The 24,426-nt window shown below is 46.5% G+C and overlaps 1 protein-coding gene across 2 annotated transcripts in view; it reads right to left on the bottom strand.

The window, feature by feature from the left end:
• Nucleotides 1-24,426, bottom strand: part of C15H1orf226 (chromosome 15 C1orf226 homolog) — a 300,724-nt gene that overhangs the window by 87,160 nt on the left and 189,138 nt on the right. For both annotated transcript variants that reach the window (XM_028864336.2, XM_028864337.2), the window contains exon 3: nucleotides 6,718-6,810. In XM_028864336.2, the coding sequence (XP_028720169.1) occupies nucleotides 6,718-6,810 (93 nt within the window). The remainder of the gene's footprint in view (nucleotides 1-6,717; nucleotides 6,811-24,426) is intronic.

The following is a 24,426-nucleotide window of genomic DNA, read 5'->3' as shown; positions in this document are numbered from 1 at the left end:
CCCCGCTCTCATCCTCTGTTGCCACAGCTAATCAATTTGGGGCAGGGGTGGCAACCAACCAGATCATTTTTGAAGTCCTTCTAAATTCTGGTTCTGTAATTCTGAGCGCCTCCTTTTCTTACCCAGTTGGACCAGGAAGAGCTCTGTTTCCATAGTAACATTATCACTTGGACAGTAAGATAATTTCCTAGTGAGGTGATGGCCTTGTAATAGATGTTAAAGACTGCATTCTGGTGGGGATGTAGCTTAGTGGTAGAATGCTTGCCTGGCGTGTGTAAGGTCCTGAGTTCAATCCTCAGGTCTGGACCAATAACAAACAAGGAGTGCGGGGTGGGGCAGAGCATCAGAAAGGTTTTCACATCATGGGTTATGTGAGGATTTAGGAAGTATGAGTACATCAAACACCACTAGAAAAGCATAGGTGCTCGGTGTCAGTGTGCGCTATTATTAGCAGCTGGTCCCATTATCATCTCAGTGTGTAATTACTGCTATCACTTTGAGCTCTCTCTTTCCACCTTCCAAAGCAGATGAAATAACATGTTAGAGAAGACATGTTCCCTTCCCACGGGAGGCTTACACACAGGTGGGGCAAAAGACAAATTACTCTAATGTGGGAATGGGAGTACAGCTCAATGGTACAGTACATGCTTAACACGGACGAATCCCTGGGTTCACCCTACAGCACCGTGAAATACAGCAAAACATCTTTAATGCAATTTTCCAAGGGCTGTAACAGACCTTATACATAAACACAGTGTCATTAGAAGTAGTTAATTTGGGGCTAGCAAGATAGTTCAGTGGTAAAGACATTTGCTACCTAGCCTGACAAACCACACACACACACACACACACACACACACACACACACACACACACACACACACAAATGTAATAAAATGATTTTAAGAAACAGCTAATTTGGGGCTGAGACGATGGCTAAAGTCAAATGTTCTGTGGAAAGCATAAGGAATTGAATTTGGATTCCTAGACAGATGATAGACAGACGACAGACAGACAGATAATACACACACACACACACACACAAATGTAATAATTTTTTAAACAATGGAATAGCTATGTTAAAGCTGTGGAGATGGGCTCAGTCAGGACAGTGCCTGCTGCATAAGCATTAAGGACCTGAATTGGGATGCCCAGCACCCATATAAAAGGCACTGAAAGCCCCTGCCAATAATATTAGTACTGGGAGGGCAGAGGCAGGCAATCAGCCTAGCAGAACCTGTGAGTTCTAGAATCAGTGAGAAACCATACCTCAAAAATAAAGTGGAGAATGATAGAAGACATCCAACGTTGACCTTTGCCCTCCATGCACATGCACACATACCTACAAAACAATATACATGCAACTCCCCCACCCCACCTATATGTGAGTCTCTAGTGGGAAGGGAACATGTCTTCTCTGACATGTTATTTCATCTGCTTTGGAAGGTGGAAATAGACGGAGAAAAACCAAAACAAAGCCCCCCCCCAGAACCCTCCCCCCCACACCTAACTTGTCTATATATCCAGCCTGTAACTCCCAGAACATGGAGGATCCATGGTAAGTGTTTGTTCATTAGCCTGTTGAAGTCATTCTAATCTGTCACCTTAGGGGATTCCAACAAAGTCAGTGAGTTTACAGGAGAAATCTGAAAACATGAAGCTGAGCTGTTTAGTGGGAAAATACCTTGGACGAAGTTCAAGGTTAATCTTAGTCACGATTCTACTCTCCAGCACATGGTGCCATAGTGTGACTCTGGGATTATAATAAATAACCATGATTAGATACACAGAAAAGATAAGTACTTGGGCCTCCTTGAACATTGAAAATGATGTTCTGATTGGAACGCATCAAAGCAAAGCCAATTATCTTAGCAACTGAGCTTCTGAAGCTAATTCAACTTAAGATTCATTATCTGCTGGCACCAGTTCAGGAAGAGCAAGCGCATTCCTAGATGCTTCTTAGCAAACCCAAAAGACGGTTTTTAACATGGCGATGGGATGACCACAACACACCTGGCTCTTGCCCACACCAGCGGAATACGCATGAAGATTTGAGCCACCTGAACAAATCCTACTACTTAGCACTGATCCTTCTTTGATTGGTGTGTATGTGTGTCATGTGTGTCTGTGTGCACCATGCTTGCATATGCCAGTCCAGGTGTGTCATTCTTCAGGAGTCACCCACTTTAGTTTTTGAGACAGGGGTCTCTCCCTGTCCTGGAGCTCAACAAGGAGGCTATGAGGGCTGCTGGCAAATCCCAGAATTGTACCTGTCTCCATCTCCCCTGTGCTGGACTGTACCATGCTCAGCTTTATTTGTGGTGGGGCATGCATATGTGGCATGTGTTCATGTATGTTTTGCATGTGGATGGGTGAATATCGTATGCATATGTGTACACGTAAAAGCCCAAAGCTGACCTCTGCTGTTCTCTATTTACTGAGGCAGAATCTTTCACTGAAGCTTTGGCTCACTGATGCCAGATTGCCTAGCTAGCCAGGATCCCCATTTTCATGTCCCGAGGATTGGGGTTACAGATAGCCAACATGCCTGTCTGGATTTCATCCAGGGCTGGAGATCTCAAACATCAGTCCTTGCACTTACACAGCAGGTTCTCTGTCCACTGAGTCATCTCTCAAGCCGCCCCCATCCCCATGCTCAGCTTCTTTACATTGGTTCTGGGGCCTGAACTCAGTGATCTCCCGACTCCCGCTCAGCCTCTTAAACCGACACAGTGACAGAAAAGAATATGAAATGATGACCAAAAGCAACAATGAAGATTTCCCTGCTAAATTCTTTTGGATTTAATGACACTACCACACACGAATAACGTTTATTCATCCAGCTAGCCCACAGCCATGGTTAATGAAAACATTCTAGAAATGTCAGGCCATCCAGGAAAACGTTGAGCTCACAAAGATAGTCTTGTCCTTATAAAGCTCACTAGGTATGTCTCTTCTGGTGAGAAGAACTCCATCACTGATCAGTTATGGACAGTTTGAAGACAGAGGAGGCCTGTTGTCTGTTCTGGGAGGTGTGTGACCTCAGAGTGTCCCTGGAAGACTAGGACAGTACCACTAACCCATTAGCTTCTGAGGTCTGCTTTCTTGGCAATCAAGTAGATTGTCAGGGGTGTGAGTGCATACATGTGACCTGGATCTATAGACAAGCATTAAAAAAACATGGCTCCATGGCTTGTGCTGAGATCTGAACTGAAAAATTGACAATGATCTCCACCAAGCCATCTCTTCCCTTTGTAGTCAAAAGCTCAAAATGAATTGCTCAGAGCACATGCCAGGAAGGCGGGGGAGCCAGGACCAGAACCCAGGTCTTCTTGCCTCTGCCAAGGCCTCGTTTCCCCATGTCACACTGACCCAGTGCAAACCAACATGCTTCTTGCAGGGGAGAGGACTATTCAACATCTTACAAGCCGGTTACTGAGTAACAGGCAGGAATGCCAGGCTGAACATAAACTGTGCTGCTGCTCTGCCTATGGTTAGCTGGCAAGAGGGCCGAGTCTTAACCACGGTGACCTCAACTCCTGGCACATGCTGACGGTTCCGTTTTCCTTGTAGAAAACTGCGCATTTACATCGTGGCATGTCACGCCCTTTCTCAACTCTGCAAGAGAGAGAAAGAGCGTGTGTGTGTGTGTGTGTGTGTGTGTGTGTGTGTGTGTGTGTGTGTGCCTGAGCTTGGTGGCAGCACCCTCCCCTACCAGGACGGTCACGTGGGAAGCAGATGACAAAAAGGCTGATTGCTGCTGCTAATGCACATCCATCTGCCAGAGGCGGGAGAATACGCACACGGTGATTAAAGGCATTATCCACATCACAGCTCGGGCCCTGGAATGGACACCAGGCGTGGGTGGAGGAAATGAGATAGGCGGCGCCTCTTTCCCAAGCTGGCATGGGAAGAATCAGATCCAGGACTGACCTGCTACACTGCCCTCCTTCCTGGGGCAGGAGGGCAAATGCTAGGGACTACCGAGCGTGCAGTTTTAGCGTGAGTCACGAGTCCCCAGGACTCCCCCAGGGACACGCTGTCCTAGCTTAGCTTTCATGGACTTAGGGAAAGAGGGGGTGGCTTCTCTCCCAGGTAACACCCCAGCATTCCGCTGCCCCTATCAGTGTGAGGTCTAGCCTGTCTCCCAGTACACGATGGAGATGGCCCCACACATGGTACCTGATACCCGGGGGAGCCCCGAGTGAGATGGAAAATAAGACTGTTCTTTAAGGACAAGACGTGAAGTTACTCCACAGTGGGCGATGGCAGAGCCATACTAAGTTATCCAAAGGGGACATAATAGTCCCCGGGGGCCTAATGAGAAGGAATAGGCGCAGTGGTGTGGTGTGGAGGTTTGGGGAGTGTTAGCCCTAGGTGAGCTAGTTAGGCAGTCACGCGGGGAAGGGGAAGCTTTGGCCAGGACTGTCAAGCAGACTCGAGGAACTGCATCCCCCATCAAAGTCATTACGCACATCCAGTGGGCCTAACATTCCTAATGTAAAATAGGCAAAGCTGGCCGACCTCTGCGTCCACCCAGGAACCCTGTACCAATTTGCCTTCTTGTGTGGTTTGCCTCCAACTGGTAGGAAATACGTGCTTGTCAGGATAATCTCTGGTCCAGGAGACAATTTTATTTCGGAGTGGATTAAGAAACCATTAGTCCAGTTTATACATCTACTGCCTTGAGTTAGTCAATGTGACTTAACATCCAGGGTCACAACTTCTAAACTATAAGTCTGGATAGTTTTTAAGGTCAGAGGAATAAGTTTATTATGTATTTTTCTCCTTTTTAAATTTTTGACAATTTTGTACACATGTACAATGCATTGTGACCATATTTGTCCTATTACCTCTCTTGCTTCCTTCACATTCCTGCTGACCCTTCCTAACTAGTCTTCCTCCTGCTGACCATCTCCTCCCTAACTAGTCTCCCTCCTGATGACCTCTTCCTCCTCCCTAACTAGTCTTCCTCCTGCTGACCTCCTCTTCCTCCCTAACTAGTCTTCCTCCTGCTGACCTCCTTCTCCCTAACTAGTCTCCCTCCTGCTGACCTCCTCCTCCCTAACTAGTCTCCCTTCTGACCTCCTCTTCCTCCCTAACTAGTCTTCCTTCTGCTGACCTCCTCCCTAACTAGTCCCCCTCCTGTTGACTTCCTCTTCCTCCCTAACTAGTCCCCCTCCTGCTGACCTTCTCCTCCCTAACTAGTCTTCCTTCTACTGACCTCCTCCTAACTAGTCTCGCTCCTGCTGACCCCCTCCTCCTCCCTACTAGTGTCCCTCCGACTTTCACGTCCTGTTGCTTCTGTGTGTAGATCTTGCGCAGGCAGCCGAGGCTGCAGTGTGGTCATGATTTCCACACCCACGACACATCCAGAAGACAGATTTCCGAGCTCTCTGCCCCATTCTTTGTTTCCTATAACCTTCCTGCCCACCCCTTGACACCGCTCCCCAGATTGTGTGTCTTGAAAGACTAATAACTCAGCCCCTGGCAAGGGGTGGGGAAAGTCTGTGAGGAAACCCCCAGCCAATGAAATGGCCAGAGTGACTGATGAAGGGCTGTGTAACAACAGGCGGGAAAGCATCCTGTCACCGGGGAAATGTTCACAAATGACTTTATCAGTGGAGGGTGCTGAGCCACCAGTTCCCCTCATGCGAAGGCCCCAGGAAAGCAATCTAATACACATGACAGAAACCAGCATCCCTGAACCTGGAATGTGGGTTGTACTGGTTCCCCCAACTCTGAAAGTACATCCTACTCAAGTTAACGTCATCTCACTTACAATTTCCATCCAGGGACGCAATAGGCATCCACTCGCCTCATCCACTCTCTTGCTCAAGCACTTCCCAGAAGAAGACACTCTGGGTCTCCCCCAAGGCGATGGACAGTGTGCAGCTATGTGGAGGTAGAGAGAGGGCACCAAGTATGACCCGGTGGCAGCAGCCGTGAAAGAAAGCCACAAGTCACATAAATGGGGCTGCAGGACACGGGCTGGGGCTGTGTTCCAGGTGGCTGTCTCCGCTCATGTGCTCCCCCTCTGAAGGTTGTTACTAATGGTAGGTTGACCATCCCTACCCAAAACAGTTAACACTAGTAAGTGTCACATTTCAGAGGACTGGGGGAGGGGGTGCTAATCAGGGAATATTTGTATAGACTTAACCAGTCTGAAAATCTGAATTCGAAATGGCCCAACATCAAACATGACTCCCCAACCGTTTCCAAGTCTGACACATTTTGGATTTCAGTTGGGGGATGCTCCATGTGTACCACTTAATGTGGAAGCACTTCCCATGATGAGACTGAGTTAAACCAGGCGTGCAAATACGCTTGTCATCTCAGTGCTCAGGAGACGCAAGTCGGAGGAATGCAAATTCAAGTTCAGTCTAGGCTGCATAATGAGACCCTGCCTCACCACACACACACACACACACACACACACACACACACACACACACCCCTCAAAGGTAAAGGTATTCAGATGGAGAAGACACTTTGAACAGGAGGATGCTGGGAAATGACCCACAGGCTATGAGTTACCGAGACTCACTCTGAGCAACAGTCCCACCAGGCCACTGGGCCTCTGCCTCACTCTCTGCTCCAGCTGTGGCTTTAGCAACATTGCTGCTAGCCAAAGCAGAGGCCACTGGAAAATGTTCTAGGAGGAAATAGCATCCATCCCACACCTAGCTTGCCAGTTTCTGGTCCAGAGTCACTCACCTTTTTCTTCTTCTTCAGAATCACTTTCACACCATCCACGGAGACCATGATGCTCACTTTCTTCTTCTTGATGTTCTTGGCTTTAAACTCATACTGCAAAGAGAGAACAGAGGAGCGGATTCCGATTAGACCAGACCATCTGCAGCGCCACAGCCAGCCTCCAGCCTGGTCAGCAAGGGCCGCAGAGCTGCGCAGTTCCTAACAAGCACCTCTGGGGATGTACGAGCATGTGGACAACTCCAGGGAAGGCTCTGGGGGAATCTCCAGGTTAGAACAGGCACCTGGGGGGCTGGAGAGATGGCTCAGAGGTTAAGAGCAATGGCTGCTCTTCCAGAGGTCCTGAGTTCAATTCCCAGCAACCACAGGGTAGCTCACAACCATCTATAATGAGATCTGGTGCCCTCTTCTGGCGTGCAGGTGCACATGCAGACAGAACACTGTATATGCAATAAATAAATTCATCTTAAAAAAAAAAAGAAAAGAAAAGAACAGGCACCTGAGTAGTCGTCATTTCCCCCTTGGCCATCACCTAGGACCATGTCGGCAGTCTAAAACATCCTAAGATGGACCTAAGCCATTCCAATGAGATACAAATACAGTCTGCTTTGAACGTCTCCTCTCTATACCAAAACCTTCCCTCAGTAATTCATGCTGCATTTAATGGCTCGCTGTCAGGCAAGTACTCCTTGGGTCTAACCAAATGCTGACACACCATTCCACCCCCAGTGAAGATTTAGGGCTGGAACCAGTCTGCACACCAGGGCTTTTTTAAAAAAGGAAAAAAACTGTGAAGTTTAAGTTATTCTCCATGACTTCCACCTCCGAAGTCCTTTACCTGCGGGTCAGTCTCCAAACTTACCCACAGTTTAATCGGTCTGCCAGGCGGGAAGATGGTGGGGGGTTGGGGGAGGAGCTAGACGTATGATACTCATACAGCTAGACGAATGATATTCATACAGCTAGTGCTGCCCCACACCGCCATGTTTCCAGCTCCCATTCGAGACCTGGACAGGCTGTTCCAACTACCAATCTGCACTGCCTACACCCCAAGTCTTTCTATTACATTTCCCCAATCATAGCCTTTTTTTATGCCTGTACGGATACTTATTTCAGGTGGTCCAATTCATCATTCTCCTCAATGGACTTCATTCTGAGTATTCCTCCCACTTAATAAAGCCATTTTCAAGAGGCTTGATGAGCCATGCCTGTAATTCTAGCACTCAGGAGGCTGCTGAGGGAGGGTTGGCGTGAGTTTGAGGCCAGCGTGGTTTACATAGGGAGCTCCAGGCTCACCTGGGCTACAGAATGAGACCTTGTCTCAAAAATACAAAACAACAAGAACACATAAAAGCACTCCCATTTGGTCTCCCTTTTAGTAACACCACATAAAAAATTACCTGATACAGACTAGAGTGATCAGTTACTTCAGACACAGAGCCAAGACGTCGAGCTATGCCACCATCCAGTCCCAGCCAAAGGCACCCAGCTCCTTGCTCGGCTCCCGAAACTCAATTACTTCGACAGTGAGTATGTTGCTAGGAATCAAAGCAATCCCCCCCCCCACACACACACACAATAGAAGGAAGAAAACACATTGAAAACCTTGCCAGCATCCAGAGCCTGACTTCCCTGGCCATGCCAAGAGATAACAATCAGATCCCAAGAGATTCCAAGCCGGGGATGTAGCTCAGGTGAAGAGTGCCTGCCTGCCTGCCGTGCAGGAGGTGTGGTGACAGACACCTGTAATTCCAGCACTTGGGAAGTGGAGGCAGGGGCAGCCGAAGCCAAGGGTCATCCTGGGCTAGACAGCAAGTTGACGCTAGACTGGCCTTGATGTGTAAAGGCACTTGCCAAGCGGACCTGGTGACATGAACCCACATAAAGGTACAAGGAAAGACCCGATTCCATGAAGTTGTCCTCTGATCTCCATACACATGGAAACACACAAATAATAAATGTAAGTATATAAGCAAGCACATAGTTCCCTGTTGCCCACAGTCTGTCCCTTCCACCAAGATTTCGCTAACCGTCCTGTTGTTCTGCTTACAACGCTCATACCTCTTAGCTGCCTGCTTCTTAGAGACAAGGACACAGCCTTACTGACGGAGGTCATCTATCATTCTTTCTATTATCAGCACATGCTATGGATCACAGCTGAATAATCTCTAGGTGTCAACACTATATATCTCTCAGTCTGATGGTCACATCCCCCCAGCCCCAATCACCCTATCCTGCTAAACTTCTTCTTCTTCTTCTTCTTCTTCTTCTTCTTCTTCTTCTTCTTCTTCTTCTTCTTCTTCTTCTTCTTCTCCTTCTCCTTCTCCTTCTCCTTCTCCTTCTCCTTCTCCTTCTCCTCCTCCTCCTCCTCCTCCTCCTCCTCCTCCTCCTCCTCCTCCTCCTCCTTCTCTTCCTTCTGTTTTTGAGACAGGGTTTCTCTGTGTTGTTTTGGTGCCTGTCCTGGATCTTGCTCTGTAGACCAGGCTGGCCTAGAACTCACAGAGATCTGCCTGCCTCTGCCTCCCGAGTGCTGGAATTAAAGGCGTGTGCCACCACCACCCAGCTGCTAAACTGCTTCTTATCATGGGGGCCTGGAAGAAGGGCAAATCCAGGGAGCAATTACAAAGGAGACAGCAAAAGTCTGCTTCAGACAGAATACAAAGCTAATGAAAAACAAAGGAGAGAAGAAGCTGGTTGTGTATGGAAAGATGGGGAAGGGAGTCTGGCTTGGGACAGGATCTCAGCTTCATAACCCAGTGCCCTCTAGCTCTGCAGCGTAAACACTGGTGATGGCTAGAACTGGATCTGCTTAGCAGGCACCTGGGGAATGACTCCAACTCAGTTCGTCCCTGGACTGCAGCATTCTGTTCAGCTGCAGCCTAGACGAACTAAAATGACCTTGGGTGAGAAACCAGCTGCGGTAATCTGCTGCAATAGAGCTGACTTTGGCCTTCTGCCGACCAGGAGAGGTGAGGCAGCCCTAGTTCCTGACCACACCTGCGTGTACCTCCGCTTACTTGAACTTGAATAAACATACTTTCCAGCTCCACCCCTTTCTGAAAAGTCTTGAAAGTTAAGTCTGCTCCTGCAGCCACACGCATGCTAAAGAGGCATGCCAATAAACTCTGGCAGAATTTAGGGACACAAGAGTCTAGAAAGACCCAGGGAAGGGCAAAACATGGCCCACACAGGTCAGTGTCAACTGCTTTTCTGTCTTTGGTTTCTTCAAGGGTGTCACTTTTCACATTTTCTTACATATTTCCTTTTCCCCCTTTTATAGCAACAAAATTACAGCAGAAATATCAGTACCCACTTCTGCTAGGTCCTGCGTCATCTCCTCTACCCTGAATTTTATTGTATTTGGGTGTGTATGTAAGGGCGTGGATGCCCATACTCCCATGCATGTAGAGACCGGCAGTCAACCTCAGGTACCATCCCTCAGGAGGTAGCTGCCTTGTTTTTGAGACAAGGCCTTCCAGTTATCCTGGAACTTGCTGATTAGGCTAGACTGGCTGGCCAGTGACCCTAGGGATCTGCCTGGCTCCATCTCCCCAGTGCTGGGATTACAAGCATAAGCCATCATGCCTGAATCTTTCCCATGGGTTTTGAGGATCAAATTCTGGCCCTTATGCTTTCAAGGTCAAGCATATCACCCGTTGAGTGTGTCCCCATCCACAACCCCAATTTTAGGTGATTAACTGCCTGCTCAGCCAAACACAGGTGCCTCTTATTTCGAGAAGAATTGACTTGTAATTGACTACATCTCTTTCTGATTTGGTCCACTTCCCTGCTGGGTTCACTCTTCGGGACCAAGTATCACAATTCATCACCCAAGCCTAGAAAGAGTTTCCCAGCTGGCTCCTTGCTGTGTTTCTGAATCTTACCTGTATTTTTACAGTTCATGTTCTGACGTCTGGGTATGTCTTTGAATACCTTCATCTTAAAAACAAAATGTGCTGGGTTTGGTGGTGCATGCCTCTAATTTCAGCACCCAGGAGGGAGGGGCTGGCTGATCTCTGCGAGTCCTAAGTCATCCTGGTCTACATAAAGAGTTCCAGGCCAGCCGGAGTTACATAATGAGACCCTATCTCAAGGACAAACAAACAGAACAACAGCAAAAGAGAAAAAAACAAGCAAAAAACCCCACAAAATCTGGGGCCACTGACATGACTCAGTGGGTAAGGTGCTTGCCATCCAGCCTGGAAATCTGAGTTCAATTCCCAGAACCCACATGGTGGAAGGAGAGAATAGACCACTTCAAGTTCTTCTCGATTTCCCCATATGCTCAGTGGCATACACACACACACACACACACACACACACACACACACACACACACACACACACGTAAAACAACAACAACGAAACCACAAAAGGGAACTGAAGTTTCTTACAATTGGAAAGCGCTTTCTGCCTCTATCACGCTGCACACACTCCCATAACAGGGCTCCTATAGGTCTGTGGGCACAATGACTAGACAAAAAAGTGAGACCCCGCTTTCTCCCAGAACTCAATGACATTGTCAACACAGGTGCTTCATCTAACAGCTGGCAGAATGCTCTGGAGTGCTTCAAAATGAAAAGGGACGAGAGAGAGAGGCAGAAAGCGGGCCCCTGGGTCCCACCCCAGCTGCCAGGACTCTGGGCTTCATCCCACTCTGCATTATTCCCCCTGCCTCCTGATGTCCCCACCACTGTCCACCTGCAGAATTAGAATGAAGCTTCACTTCTTCTGGGAACTCAGGACACGAAAGCAAAATGCTTAAATATTTGTCATTTAGCCATTTCTTTACAGGGCGATTACGCCTCACTTAGACAGCCATGCTTTCACGCTCACTGCAGGGAGAACGAATGGATTTGGAGAGGAGAGGAGGCTAGCGGAGTAGCCAGGGGAAGGAGGAAGGGAAGGGGAGGGCCTCTCAGAAACCAGTCTTCCGTTTTCCCAGACGATGCTGCTCTGAGGTGGAGTGCTGCTGGGCAAGCTGGCCCGGGAGGAAGCATCTGGGTTCCTTGGGACAAGAGTCCAATCTGCTCAGGAGGTGCCAGGGGCTGAAGAATAAACAAAATTGCTGGTGCCACCACTGCGGCTCAGGCCAGCACCACAGTGTATGCCAACAGGCCTGGCCCTCCACCCACTGTGGCCAGACTGCTCTGATACATTGAGCTTGCTGGCCACATTCAACCCGGAGGACCCAAGATTTGAGGGAATGAAACAATACAAGGTCCTGGAACACCAACCCCTTGGAACGTCCAAGGGAAAGTGTCTGAGGTTCATAAACAGCCTTGGGACCTTGGCTTGGAACAAAGGCCATGGAACTTGGTGTGCTGTGTCAGTCAGTGAGGCCCAGGAAGGGAGCCTGGCCAGGGGGTGCCAAAGGAGTCGGGAGGATGCACTCAAGAAGTGACATGGACAAGAACAATGGCTAGAAGCCAGAGCTGCTTCCAGACCGGCAGCCTGGGTCCCCGAGCATCCACTGACTCCCAGACCTGCCTCCTAAACCCACGTGTCTTGGTCTCAGTCCAGGTAGCTAAGGAAAGACAGGTAGTCCAAGGAGCAGAAGGTCCTCAGCAGCAGGACAACTGAATCAGCTGAGACTGAGAGCCACTGAAAAAAACACCACCACCACACTGTAAGAAAGAGAGGTCACAGAATGACTTCAGAGTCAGCAACAGGGTCAGATCTATTATGCTCCACACACATTCATCAGTCGACTTTCACAGTAATTTGCTGCCACGCTGAAGAATCCCTGGATGACAATACTGACTCTTTTACAGATTATATTTTTTTCCGCTTAGTTCCTCTGTCACCCCGGTGACAAATACTTTGGCCCTTCTACTTCCTACACAAACATGAGCACATCTCTACCACAAACTGTAAGCGCCTCTGCAGAGATGGCTATAACATAAAGGGTTTCCATGAAGGCCATTTGCATTTATTGGAAGTTTAATAACATACATAGTGATATAAAAAAAAAATCCAAGTGCAGCCATGTCCACAACACCATCATTCATGATAGTCAAAAGTTGGAAATAACCTGTGTTCGTGGATAGATGAGTGGATACACCAAATGTCATCTATATATGCAGTGAATATTACTCAGTCTCAAAGTGGAGACAGTTGCGATAAGTGAAATAAGCCAGTCACAAAAGCACAAGTATTTTGTGATTGCACTCTAATGAGGTACCCAGAATTTTCAAATTTCTAGAAACAAATGGTAGAGGGCTTGATTCTAGGGACTGGTGTGGGGGTGATGGGGAGCTAGTATTTTATGGGTTCAATTTCAGGGAGTTTTGTTAATTTGGCTTTTTTTTTAAACAAAGTCACACACACACACACACACACACACACACACACACACACACACATGAATTCCAAGTCCACCTCAAGTTCAAAATCTTCCTGCTTCAGCTTCCCAAACACTAGAACTGGATGGTGGCAATGGCCGTTGAACAACAAAACTTACCACCACACAATTTTAATTTCAAAAATGGTTAAGATGATAATTTGTTTTGGTTACACATCCTTTACCACAATTCAAAGACACAAAAGTAGATGTGAGGGTGATCTGGCTGCTGCATCTGTTACCCCATGGATCGCCAAGGCTGATTTGGCTAATCTGGCCAGCTAGGCAGTGCCCCTCTCCCCGCTCACCACTCCATGTATGTCCCTCCCCGTGGCTGTACACTCAGTTGAAGAGGATGAAGACCTTCCCCAATAGAGGAGGACTGGTCTTCATTCAAGGGTATACAAGTAGCTGAGCTCCCCTGCTAGAGCCTCCAAACAAGCCCTCAGAGACACAAACCTGAAAGCCTCATGTAGCAAATAGAATTCTGCTGCCAGCCAGTATACCTTAACTCCACTCACAGAAGCTTTCTGCATCCAGCATGCAAGGTAAACATGCTACCTACTTCCATACAGCCATGTAATTACACCTGTTAATCACCACACCTAGAATGCCCTCCCCACACCATCTGCTAGCCAAGCCCTCCTTATTCCTGAACTGTCTGCTCAGGCTTCGCTACGAGATGGATTTTCAGGCTGGTGCCCTTTATCACAATCCCCATTACAGCCCACAGCAGCCTCTATTCACCACCCAACATGGGTTGTTTGCTTACTTATTTCCACCAAAGGTCACACATTCCTTGAGAGCAGGAAATATCACTTACATACATTGGTATGCAAGAACATAGCACTAAGCCCCAGGAGGGTGATAAACAAAGGTCAAATAAGTGAGCAGACACAATTAACAGTGGTTATTCACAGAACTTGAGGAAAGAGGACACTGTATACAAGGGTAAAATAGGCTCTCTGGAAGTTAACGGTCAACATGGATGCCAAACCATGCAATGAGGAATTTAGTAAGAGTCAACCTAGCTGGTCTGTAATCTCAACATCTGGAGGTTGTGGTCGGAGGGTAGTGAATTTGAGATCAGCCTGGGTTATAGAGGGAGTTCCAGCCCGGCCAGGGATACACAGTGTGACATTGTCTGAAAAAGCAACCAACCAACCAACGAAACAAACAGGACATGATTGTCTTTAGACTGTCTGTTCCACAGTACATTGCTGAGTGCCTATCTAGGCCCACAGTGGTCTTCTGCAAATGAAAAACTTCAGAGCTGCCACGACTGGTCAAGCAGGACCACGAGTTCAAGGCCACCATGGGGGAGGGGGGCACACTAAGTCTAAGAACCTTGAGCTTCATAGGACTCAGAATCAATGGGGAGGGTAACGAGCTTGCAGGTGAACTTCTGATGTCAAGCGCACCCAGCTTCTCCCAGTCCCAGCTCCTATACATAGGAAATGAGAACTTGAGAGACAAAGGCCCTGGAACCACTGTCCTGACACCGTGGCACAGCTCAGTGGCCTGGAGGGTTCGGCTATGGAAATCTCAGAACCACCATTGAGACTGAGACCAGAGCAGACGCTACTTCTGATGTATGGAGTCTATAATGATTTCTGGGGAAGCTGGACAGAGGAATTGATTTTTCCTCCACCAGCTTCAACTCCAGCACAACTTCCTCCAGTCACAGGCAGATAACAAAAACCATTCCCTGGGCTTGAACTTTGGGCTCAGTCACTACAAGGCCTTGATTTTACATTGGGGAGACTGAGTGGTTTTGATGAAGCAGCATTTTTACTGGTCCAACAAAAAGTTATAATTTCATTATTTTAAGAGAAAAAGCAAGATCTAATAATTTCTATAATCTGCAAAATCCTTAAAAGGGTGTTAACAGAGATGCTATCCCAAGAGGATATTTCTCAGCTGGGTGGTGGTGGCTCACACCTTTAATCCTAGCACTAGGGAGGCAGAGGCAGGCAGATCTCTGTGATTTCAAGGCCAGCCTGGGCTACAGAGTGAGTTCTAGGACAGCCAGTGTTCTCATGACATATGGAAATGCAGTACTGTTCAGTTCTGTAAACCAAGGAGATCTCGAGCCAAGTTCTAAACTACATATTGCAAATAAACAAAACCTGCAACAACCACAAACAGGAGGAAAGATGCCAGACCTAATCTCAGAGATGCTCATGTGGGGATCTGGTGGAGAGGCCAAGGTTGCTTTTCTTCTTGTTTCTAATGTGAATGGTGGTAAGACAGGAGGACCCAACTGCATCTAAAGGATACACTTTTCCTCTGTAAGTTTATTTGATGGGGGTTCTATATTGGATGAATGTAAATAAAGTTAATTTCATGTTAGAGCTTCCAGTGATGAAAGTTTTCAGGTGCAGATTGGTCGGCTGAGCACTGTTGCTCTGGTCCTCCACATCTGGCCAGCTGACAGCAGAACCAGGTAACTGCCTCAGACAGAAAGAGATGGTGAACAGATCTGAAACTTTGCTGTTGTCTTCTTGGTTCATAAGTCAAAGACTTCTGAGAAAAAGACTTCTGTCATTTCTAAAGGCCCCTGGGCCTGTGCCCACCCCCCCACCCCCCATTTTCACAGAACCCATGATCTAGGCTGATTACAAAACTTTCTGATTGCCAGGGATAGTGGCACATAAGTCTAATCCTAGTTATGGTGGGCCGAGGGAGGAGAATCCCAAGTTCAAGGTCATCTGGGGTAACAGCAAATTTAAGCAAGCTTGAGTGTCATAGTAAGACCTTGTCTCAAACACAAGGACCATGAAGCTGGGTGTGGTGGTATACAGCTATGATCCCAGCATTGGGAAGCAGAGGAAGTTGGAGTCCATCCTGTACAGTCTCAGTCTTAAAAACGTGACAAACAATAACCAAAGGCTAGAGGTATAGATCAGCGGTAGAGCACCACGTTTAAGCCCTTGGGTTCAATCCTGAGCAGAAGGGGTAAAAAACAAAGAAAAGAAAAAAAAAAAGAATGAAAGTGAAAAATACAAAATATGTTGGCTATCTAGGGGAACTCCATCTAGCCCACTGATGCAGGCAAGAGGTCTAAACAGTCATTGCTGTCCCGGGGGACCTGTGTATTCCAGCTACAGGATTCATCACACTACCATAGGCACTCCAGACATGCTGCAATGGCTCCTAGAGACTTCGTTTCAGCCATGACAGGTTCGGGTGGCCTTGAGATGACCCTTCTAATGGCTATTTCAGATGATCGCTCAAGCCCTGCCCACAGCTGTCTTCAGTTAGTCCAGAGGGCTCACCCCCCCTTTGCCGGTGGCATCGGAGTGTGCTTGTATGACTAGGCCTATAGGCAGACTCTCACTCTCACCACTACAAGGTGAGCAACATGCTCTGCGCCATGATGGGCAGCTTTCCCTCACTCCCGTAGGAAGGGACCCAGCTGGCCATGGACGGAGATCTCTAAGACCCTGGGCCCAAATCAGCCTTTCTTTCTTTAAGGTGTCTCTGTCAGGGGCTTTTATCCTACTGATGAGAAACTCACAGACCTAAGCCTATATGAAAACAATAAAAAGAGTCACCTTAGCATAAAGCAATGTGTCTGGATCACATGCACACTATTTTTTTTAAATGTATTTGTTATTGCAACAGTTAAAACACAGATTCTTAAGAAAGGACCATTGTGATTTGCCATCATCCATTTTCTAAACTGAAAGCTGCTAAAACCATGACTACTCTGCTGGAAGCGAATCCTGCTGGGTAGTAGATGTCAAGTCATGCACATGCACACACACACACACACACACACACACACACACACACACACACACACACAGTCTCATACCATTTGTATGCCTGTATGTTTGACCTTATCAAAAAAGGTTTTAGAGGAAACCTGCGTTTGAAATATTTGGATTCACAAATGATGACCAAAGTTGTTTTTTTTTTTTTCAATTATTTATTTTTATTTTATGTACATTGGTGCTTTGCCTGTACATATGTCTGTATGAGGGCATTGGGTCCTCTGGGACAGGAGTTACAGACAGTTGTGAGTTGCTCTGTGGGTGCTGGGAATTGAACCTGGGTCCTCTGGAAGAGCAGCCAGTGCTCTTAACCACTGAGCCACCTCTCCAGCCCTTTGACCAAGGTTTTTTATCACACAGATGAAGAAGCTGGCATCCAGGGCTGGTAAAAGACTTCCCTCCAGGTTCCTCTATAGAAAATCCAAGCCTGCTGTGGTGGAATGTCTTTCTGTATGCTGTGAATATGTGTTGCTCTGATTGGTTGATAAATAAAGCTGCATTGGCCTACAGCAGGGCAGGATGAAGCCAGGCGGGAAAATCCAAGAGAGATAGTGAAAGAAAAAAGAAGAGTAAGGGGAGGCACCAAACCACCGACCAAGGAACAACATGTAATGGGACGCAGGTAAAGCCACGGAACGCATGGTGATACATAGATTAATAGTCATGGGTTGAGTTAAGTTATAAGAGCTTCCTAGTAAGGAGCCTGAGCCATAGGCCACATAATTTGCAATTAATATTAAGCCTCTGAATGATTATAAGCAGCTGTGGGACCGTGGGGCCAGTTGGGACCAGAGACACTAACTTATGGCTACACAAGCCTGGAACTCACATTTCTTGACACTTAGCTTTGTGATTTTTATGTTGCCTGAACATCTGTACTTTTCACTGGCCCCGTATCATTGCTCCAGGAAAGAAAATTATTCATTAACATCTCCATTCCTTCAGTGTATGTTTAATGAGGTCTTTGATGTGTACACAACCCTATCTTAAAACAGGAAGCAAGAAGAGGAAGAGGAACTCTTTGGAAAATACAGAGCCAGGGGCATTTCCAGGGTCATGGTGGGAACAGGCCACATCCTCCCCACTAGTTCTTCCCACTCTAACAACACAGCCTGCCCTCATTTCGTCTGCTGCTTCCTACCCCCTTCAACACTCAGGAACACATGCCAACAACCTGGGGAAAGTACGGATACTACCAAGGTCAGAAAAAAACACAGTGAAAGGACCTTCTGAATGTAGCCGGCTTCCAGGCAGGAAGCAGACAAGTTCATTTGCTGTCTGAAAGACAGAGAAGGTGGAGAAGTTCGTCCAAACACAGATGTTTTGTGGGTAGGAGGCCTTTTCACAGCGTCAAGAGACCAGAATGATGGAAGAGGGCAAATTAAGCAGGCCCACAGAGGAAAGGCAGTGGCAGCCTGGAGCACAGGCAATTTGGGGCTGTGTACTCAGGGGAACTCCAGAGTGGCGGCTGCTCCCTGTAGAGAAGAGACAAGACATGCTCTGGAATACAGACATTGTTGTTGTTTTTTTCCTGGCTGGGAGCGTGTTGACAGGTCATGGGGAGCTGAACAACCATCCCAAATGATTGAGGGCCTGACGGGCTGATTTATGAAGCAAGATAAGTACCAGCGCTAAAAATAACCCATTGCTTCCAGGTTGCCTTTCCTTCTAGCAACTCCCACAGCCTGTTAGAAACAGGGACAGGCATCCCTCATTCCAGGGGTTGGCCCCATAATCCACTGCAGATACCCTAAAACCACAAAGACTGAAGTTCCTTATATAAAACAGTGCAATACACACACATCCTCTTATATATTTTAAATCATCTTCAGTGACTTACAATTCATTGTTCAATGTAAATGCTATGAAACAGTTGTTGTCCTCCTTTGTTTAGGGCCTAACAGGGGAAAACAAGTGTGTACATGTTCAGGACAGATGTTGAGTGGTTTTTCCCATGGTTTTGTGGGTCAGCAGTAGGGAAAGCCCAGCACATTAGAGTCCTTTCTTTCTGTAAAATCAGAGACAGAGGACAATCTAAAAATGCAACACAACAATCTCAACTCTACCAATTCTATCATTCTCCTCTGACTCTCCTTTAACTAGTTCATAGGGTGTAACACACAAGTAGGAAGGAGAGATAGCAAACTTGTCTTTCACAAGTGGAGAAGGCCTAACACTGCTCACAGGGATGACTCAGAGCTACACATTCACACAGCAGACAGAAGAAAACTTCCCCAGGAGTTAGGAGAGTCACAATGCCTTCCTTAAGGAAAAAAATAGTTATGAAGCAAATGATGGATCCTTCTGTCTCTAAGGTTTGATTCTCCTCTCTCTATGAAAGGCATATTTTATGGCCTTCAGCACTTCTCAGTGTCCACCACACACACCCACACTTATGAAGTTAAATGGAAAACTTTCATGAAGTTCTTTGACAATGCCACACTGAACCCTAATGTGAATTTCGTAACAAGCATTTGTATGGCTTTGTGCAACCTTGACAAGCCCTCCGACCTCTCTGGGTATCATCTACCCCTTTTGTGTGATGAGTGCATCGGTTTAGATTGTATCTGAGAAGCTTCCTGGAGAATACAAACTTCAGAACCCTTGAAGGAAGGGTAGAATGGGTACATTTAAGGAAATGAAGATAAATGTACAGAAACAAAGAGACGAAGGAGTTTGGTGACATCCGGTGGACCTTAGAAGCAAGGGACAAAGATGGAGAAGAAAAAGGGTGCAGGTACAGAAGAAATGTGAAATGGGGCTTTGTGCTGTAAGTAGGAGGGAGTCTTATGCTTAAAGGTTTTTTAAAGAGTGAAAAATAGAGAGACAGATGTTGAACATGAGCTTGGCACCAGCACTGAGAATTCAGAAGGAAAGACACTGGAAATAAGAAATTCAAGAATGAGCAGGAACATGTATCAAACGTTGGGTTATATGAATTTCTTATATCTGCATGAGATCACGTTATAGGCTGAGAAGCAGGACAAGGAAATAGTCTCTACATTCTATGCCTGGAAAAAGTAGCAATGCATTCAATGAAGACAGCCCACGAGAGCACAAAGGATGTCCTATGCATCTTGCACCAGAGAACCAGGAAACAAGAGTCAGAGGAAATCTTCAGAGGCCAGCCAGTCATTCACTGGGACCCCTTTCAAAGCCCTTCTCAAGCCCTTGAAACATTGACTCTCCTCTACAACTGAAGTAAGAAAGAGGTAAGGGAGTAGGTTATATGCATCTCCTAGGATGTAAAGAGTTCCAGGCATGAGGCAGGTGCAGAAACACAGGAGGAAGAATGGAGGCCTCCCTCAGTGAACACCAAGGGCAGAGAGGAAGATAGGATGAAGGACAGATTCTTAGGAGATGCTGAAGAAAGGGGAAGACAATAATAAAATCAGAACTGACCCAGCGCACCTTTAATCCCAGCTCTCAGGAGGCAGAGGCAGGCAGATCTCTGTGAGTTTAAGGCCAGCCTGGTCTACAAAGTAAGCTCCAGGACAGCCAGGGATACACAGAGAACCCCTGTTTTGAAATAAATGAATGAATGAATGAATGAATGAATGAATGAATGAATAAATAAATAAATAAATAAATAAATAAATAAATAACAGATAAATAAGTGAAATCAGAATTAGGAAAGATGTCAGAGGTCAACAGTGCTGTCAGTCATTCAGCCTGCAACAGAACAATGGAATCTCTGAAAAGCAGTTGTCCCAATGCTACTGAAGTCTGCCTCCACCACCAAGCATCTACACAAGTCTTTAAAGTTGTAGAGTCCTTATGACTCTCTAAGGGTCCTTATTAAATTATAAGCTCTGTAGGTTTGAGGGGGAATCCCTCAATTTCTAACAAGGTCTTAAATACATTGGGACACTGTAAGAACCAGCGTTGAGTAGCAAGGCTCTAGAGCTGTTGGCTGCTGCCATTCTTTGATATCAGGCATTAGAATGTGTCAATATTCCAAGTGATCTAAACATACAACACAACCTATTTCTCAGAAAGAGCCAAAGATCAAACTCTAACACACACATGATAAAACTCATACAGCTCTGACACATACAAGACAGAGATGGAGTACCTACATCACAAGTTCTCAGAGCAGAGGCTTCTTCCAAAGCCTAAGATCCACCTGCTATCTGTAGGTGGCAATAGTCCTTAGGGCTCAAAGGGACAAGAGTTCTCAAGGCAGGTTGAACACCAGAACCACACAGAAAACATCCAGAATCACTGGCATCCAGAATCACTCCCAAACATTCTGACTGAATTGGTTTACACAACATAGCTCGGGTGCTGAGGCAGATAATTAACTTCCAACATGATTTTAATATGCAGCCGAGTCTGAGGATCATTAGATGAAAATGACAGCAGACCATAGGAACCAAGAAGTAAGATGTCATCCAGTCACTCCACGGTCCTTGTCTCTCCTCATCTTCACAGGGGATGCAATGCACCACATAAAACCTCCATCCCATCTTTCCCTTCAGCCCCTCAGCTAGGTGACTCCAAGGTTAGATCAGATTTAACATTTTCCAAATTCCTATGGCAACCCATGGTAAGAAGATACCTGGATGTTTTGGTAGGAAAAACAGCAGCATTCTTTGTTTTCTATGGGGGGCATAGAGGAGGTGAGTGTACATGTTCCTGTGGATGTGTGCACAGAGTATCCAAGTGTGTGTTCATGTGTGTGTCCATGAATGTGGAAGCCAGAGGCCGACATCAGGTATTTTCCTTATTCCCCTACCTTATTTTCTTTAAAATAGATCTTTTACTGAATTAACAGCTCACCGAGTCTTCTAGGCTGGCCGGCCAATGAACTCTGAGAACCCACCTATTTGCTGGCTCTGTTGCCCCCAGCTATCCATGTGGGTGCTGGGATCCAAACTGAGATCCTCATTCTTATACAGCAGACACTTCCCCAAGTAAACTATCTCCTTAGCTCTAGGACTGAGTTTTAACTACAGTGAAGTGTTTATTCCAAATCATGCCTGGTACCAGCTACAACCAGTCAACAAGTCAACAACTTGTTTGTTTTTTTTTTTTTTTTTGGTTTTTTTTTTTTGTAATGAAGATGTTATTTTATGATTTGGGGACCAGGTTTTTTTCTCTTGTAACTGTGTAACTCCACCATAGAAACATGTAAGTAACAACAGACAATTACAGGTAAATGAATGTGGTCATGTACCAATAAAACTTTATTTATGAAAATGGACAGTGGATCAGATTTGATCCATGAGTCACTGTTGGCCCACCTGTGATTCCAGCATTCAGGAAGTTGAAGCATGGGTTTGAGTCAAGTTTGAGGTCAGACTGGGCAATAATATAAGACTTTGTCTCAATTAACTTTTAAATGTTTATCATGGAATGAAATGGAAACTATGTAGTTTAGTTTCATGATACAGTATAATGAAAGAAAATTACAAGTGAATTAGTTAACATGTAAAAAATCTAATAAAAGGATAGAACTATTGATATAAGCATTAGAAAGCATAAATGTATCTCAAAGATATTATGCTGCCTAGTAGAAGTCAGTCTCAATAGATCACATTCTGTATGATTCTGGCTGTCTGACAATCTCCAAAGGACAAAACTATAGTGAAAGAAAGATTAGCATGGGGCTGGAGTGGTTACTCGGTGGTTAAAATCACTTACTGCTCTTGCAGAGAACCAGAGTTTGGCTCCTAGCACCCACATGGTGGCTTATAGCCACCCATAACTCTACTTCCCGGGGACCTGATGCCTTCTTCTGACCTCCATGGGCATCAAGTACACACATGTTGCACATGAATGCTTGCAGGCCAAACACTCTGACACATAGAAATAAACATGTAACTCTTTACATTCGAGACCTGAAGACTTACAAAAACAAAACTAAATAATTATTGGCAGTTGCTAAGGACTATGGGAAGGAAAAGGATATGACTCCCAAGTGACAGCACCAGGAGCATTTTAAGGATGATGGAATATTCTGTAGTCTGACAGTGGGGTGGTTACACAGCTCAGAGATTAAAATTTCCAAAACTAGAGCCATAGAATCAATTTTACTGTGTTAGTTTCAGAAACAAAGTGAGAATTAGGCTGGGCCACATCAACATAGGGAGCACCACCCAAGTTCTCCTTGTTCTTCAGAAGGTCCCAGGCTACCAATCCTAGCACAGGCTGAAAAGCACCCTGCTCTCCACAGCAGAAACTAGAGTGACAGTTCTGGACTTGCTGCCCCCAAGGTCAAGGTCAGGGTCAGCAGAGTCTCCCTAAGGAGAACATCACAGTGACTGAAGAAGCTAGGGGGAAGTTCCCTGACACTGGGTCCCCTCCAGCACATATGCGGTCAGTCCCAGTAGTGACAAGATCACTGAGGAGGGGCCACAGCACATTGAGGGTCATCAAAACACTCTGCTACCAAGCTATGATTACTGCATTCCTTACTGTGGGAAGCCATTGAGTCCTTATGGAGCTACACTATTATCTCAAGGAGCTGCAGTCAGATCTGGACATGTCTCTATAGGCCCCAAGGCTCTGTCTAAAGAACTCTCCCATCTTCTTGTATGCAAGTAATTGTCCAGTCTGGTTTTCCTAGGCAGGTGCCTCACCCACCTCAGTTCTGTTCATAGCAACACTGGATAGACTGCCTACTTGGGTTCTGAACATCTCCGCCTCCTCACTGAGGGCACATCAAACAAGTGCATACAGAGATACAGCTCAGACACACGGGCACACTAAATGATAGATGCGTGTCTTGGCAGACGACGGAAGGAAGGTCCTCAGGGTTGTAGCTGATGAAGTCATCAGGCAATCATAGGTTAGAGAGGAAGGGGACCATCTGGTGTGTTCAGTCCTTCCTCACACCATCTCTCCCATCAGCTGCCTCTGTGTATGTTTCTCCCACCTAGACATTATGTATCTGTGCTCCATTCTGTGGAGCGCAGAAGACATGGGATCTATGAGCTGGAGAGCATTCTGGAAGACACAATGAAGAACCATCTTCCTGTTCTCCACACACCAGAAAAGGGAAAGCAGCTTTTCCAGGCACGGAGTTTTGTGTCCCTTCAAATTCCTATGTTTACAGCCTAGTTTCAAGAAGGTGGGAAGTTTGGAATATAACTGGGTTAAGACTAGGTGTGGAGAGAGGGGGATCCTAAGGATGGGATTGGTGTCCTCTTAAGAATTTGGCTGAGGAGCTGGGTGAAGTAGTACATGTTTGTGATCCTATTCCATCACTTGGGAGGCAGGAAGACTGAAAGCTTATGGCTTTGGTGTCAGTGAAGAGGAAGGGAAAGGAAAGGAGGGGGAGGGGCAGAAGGAGGAGGAGGAGAGCTAGGCTGAGGAAAAGCCATGTGAGGTAAGGCTGCAAGAAGGTGGCCACCTGCCAGAGGGCCCTCACCCAAATCAACTCTGCTGGCTCCCAAAAGACTTCCTGCCCCCAGGCTATGAGAAATAAATGCCTGCTCTTTGGACAACCCTGCCTATCATGTTCTTTTATCGAGCCCAGGCTGATTAAGACAGAATTGGTGGAGGAAATTATAAAAGTTATCAGTATGAAAGGCAAGAGAGATGGCTGCTCATGATAACTGATGCAGAGCTGAGGTCAAGCCCTGG

This window comes from Peromyscus leucopus, chromosome 15 (genome assembly GCF_004664715.2).
Source record: "Peromyscus leucopus breed LL Stock chromosome 15, UCI_PerLeu_2.1, whole genome shotgun sequence".
Lineage (NCBI taxonomy): Eukaryota > Metazoa > Chordata > Mammalia > Rodentia > Cricetidae > Peromyscus > Peromyscus leucopus.
The sequence above is the reverse complement of the archived record's forward strand: the minus strand, read 5'-3'. Positions and strand labels throughout refer to the sequence as shown.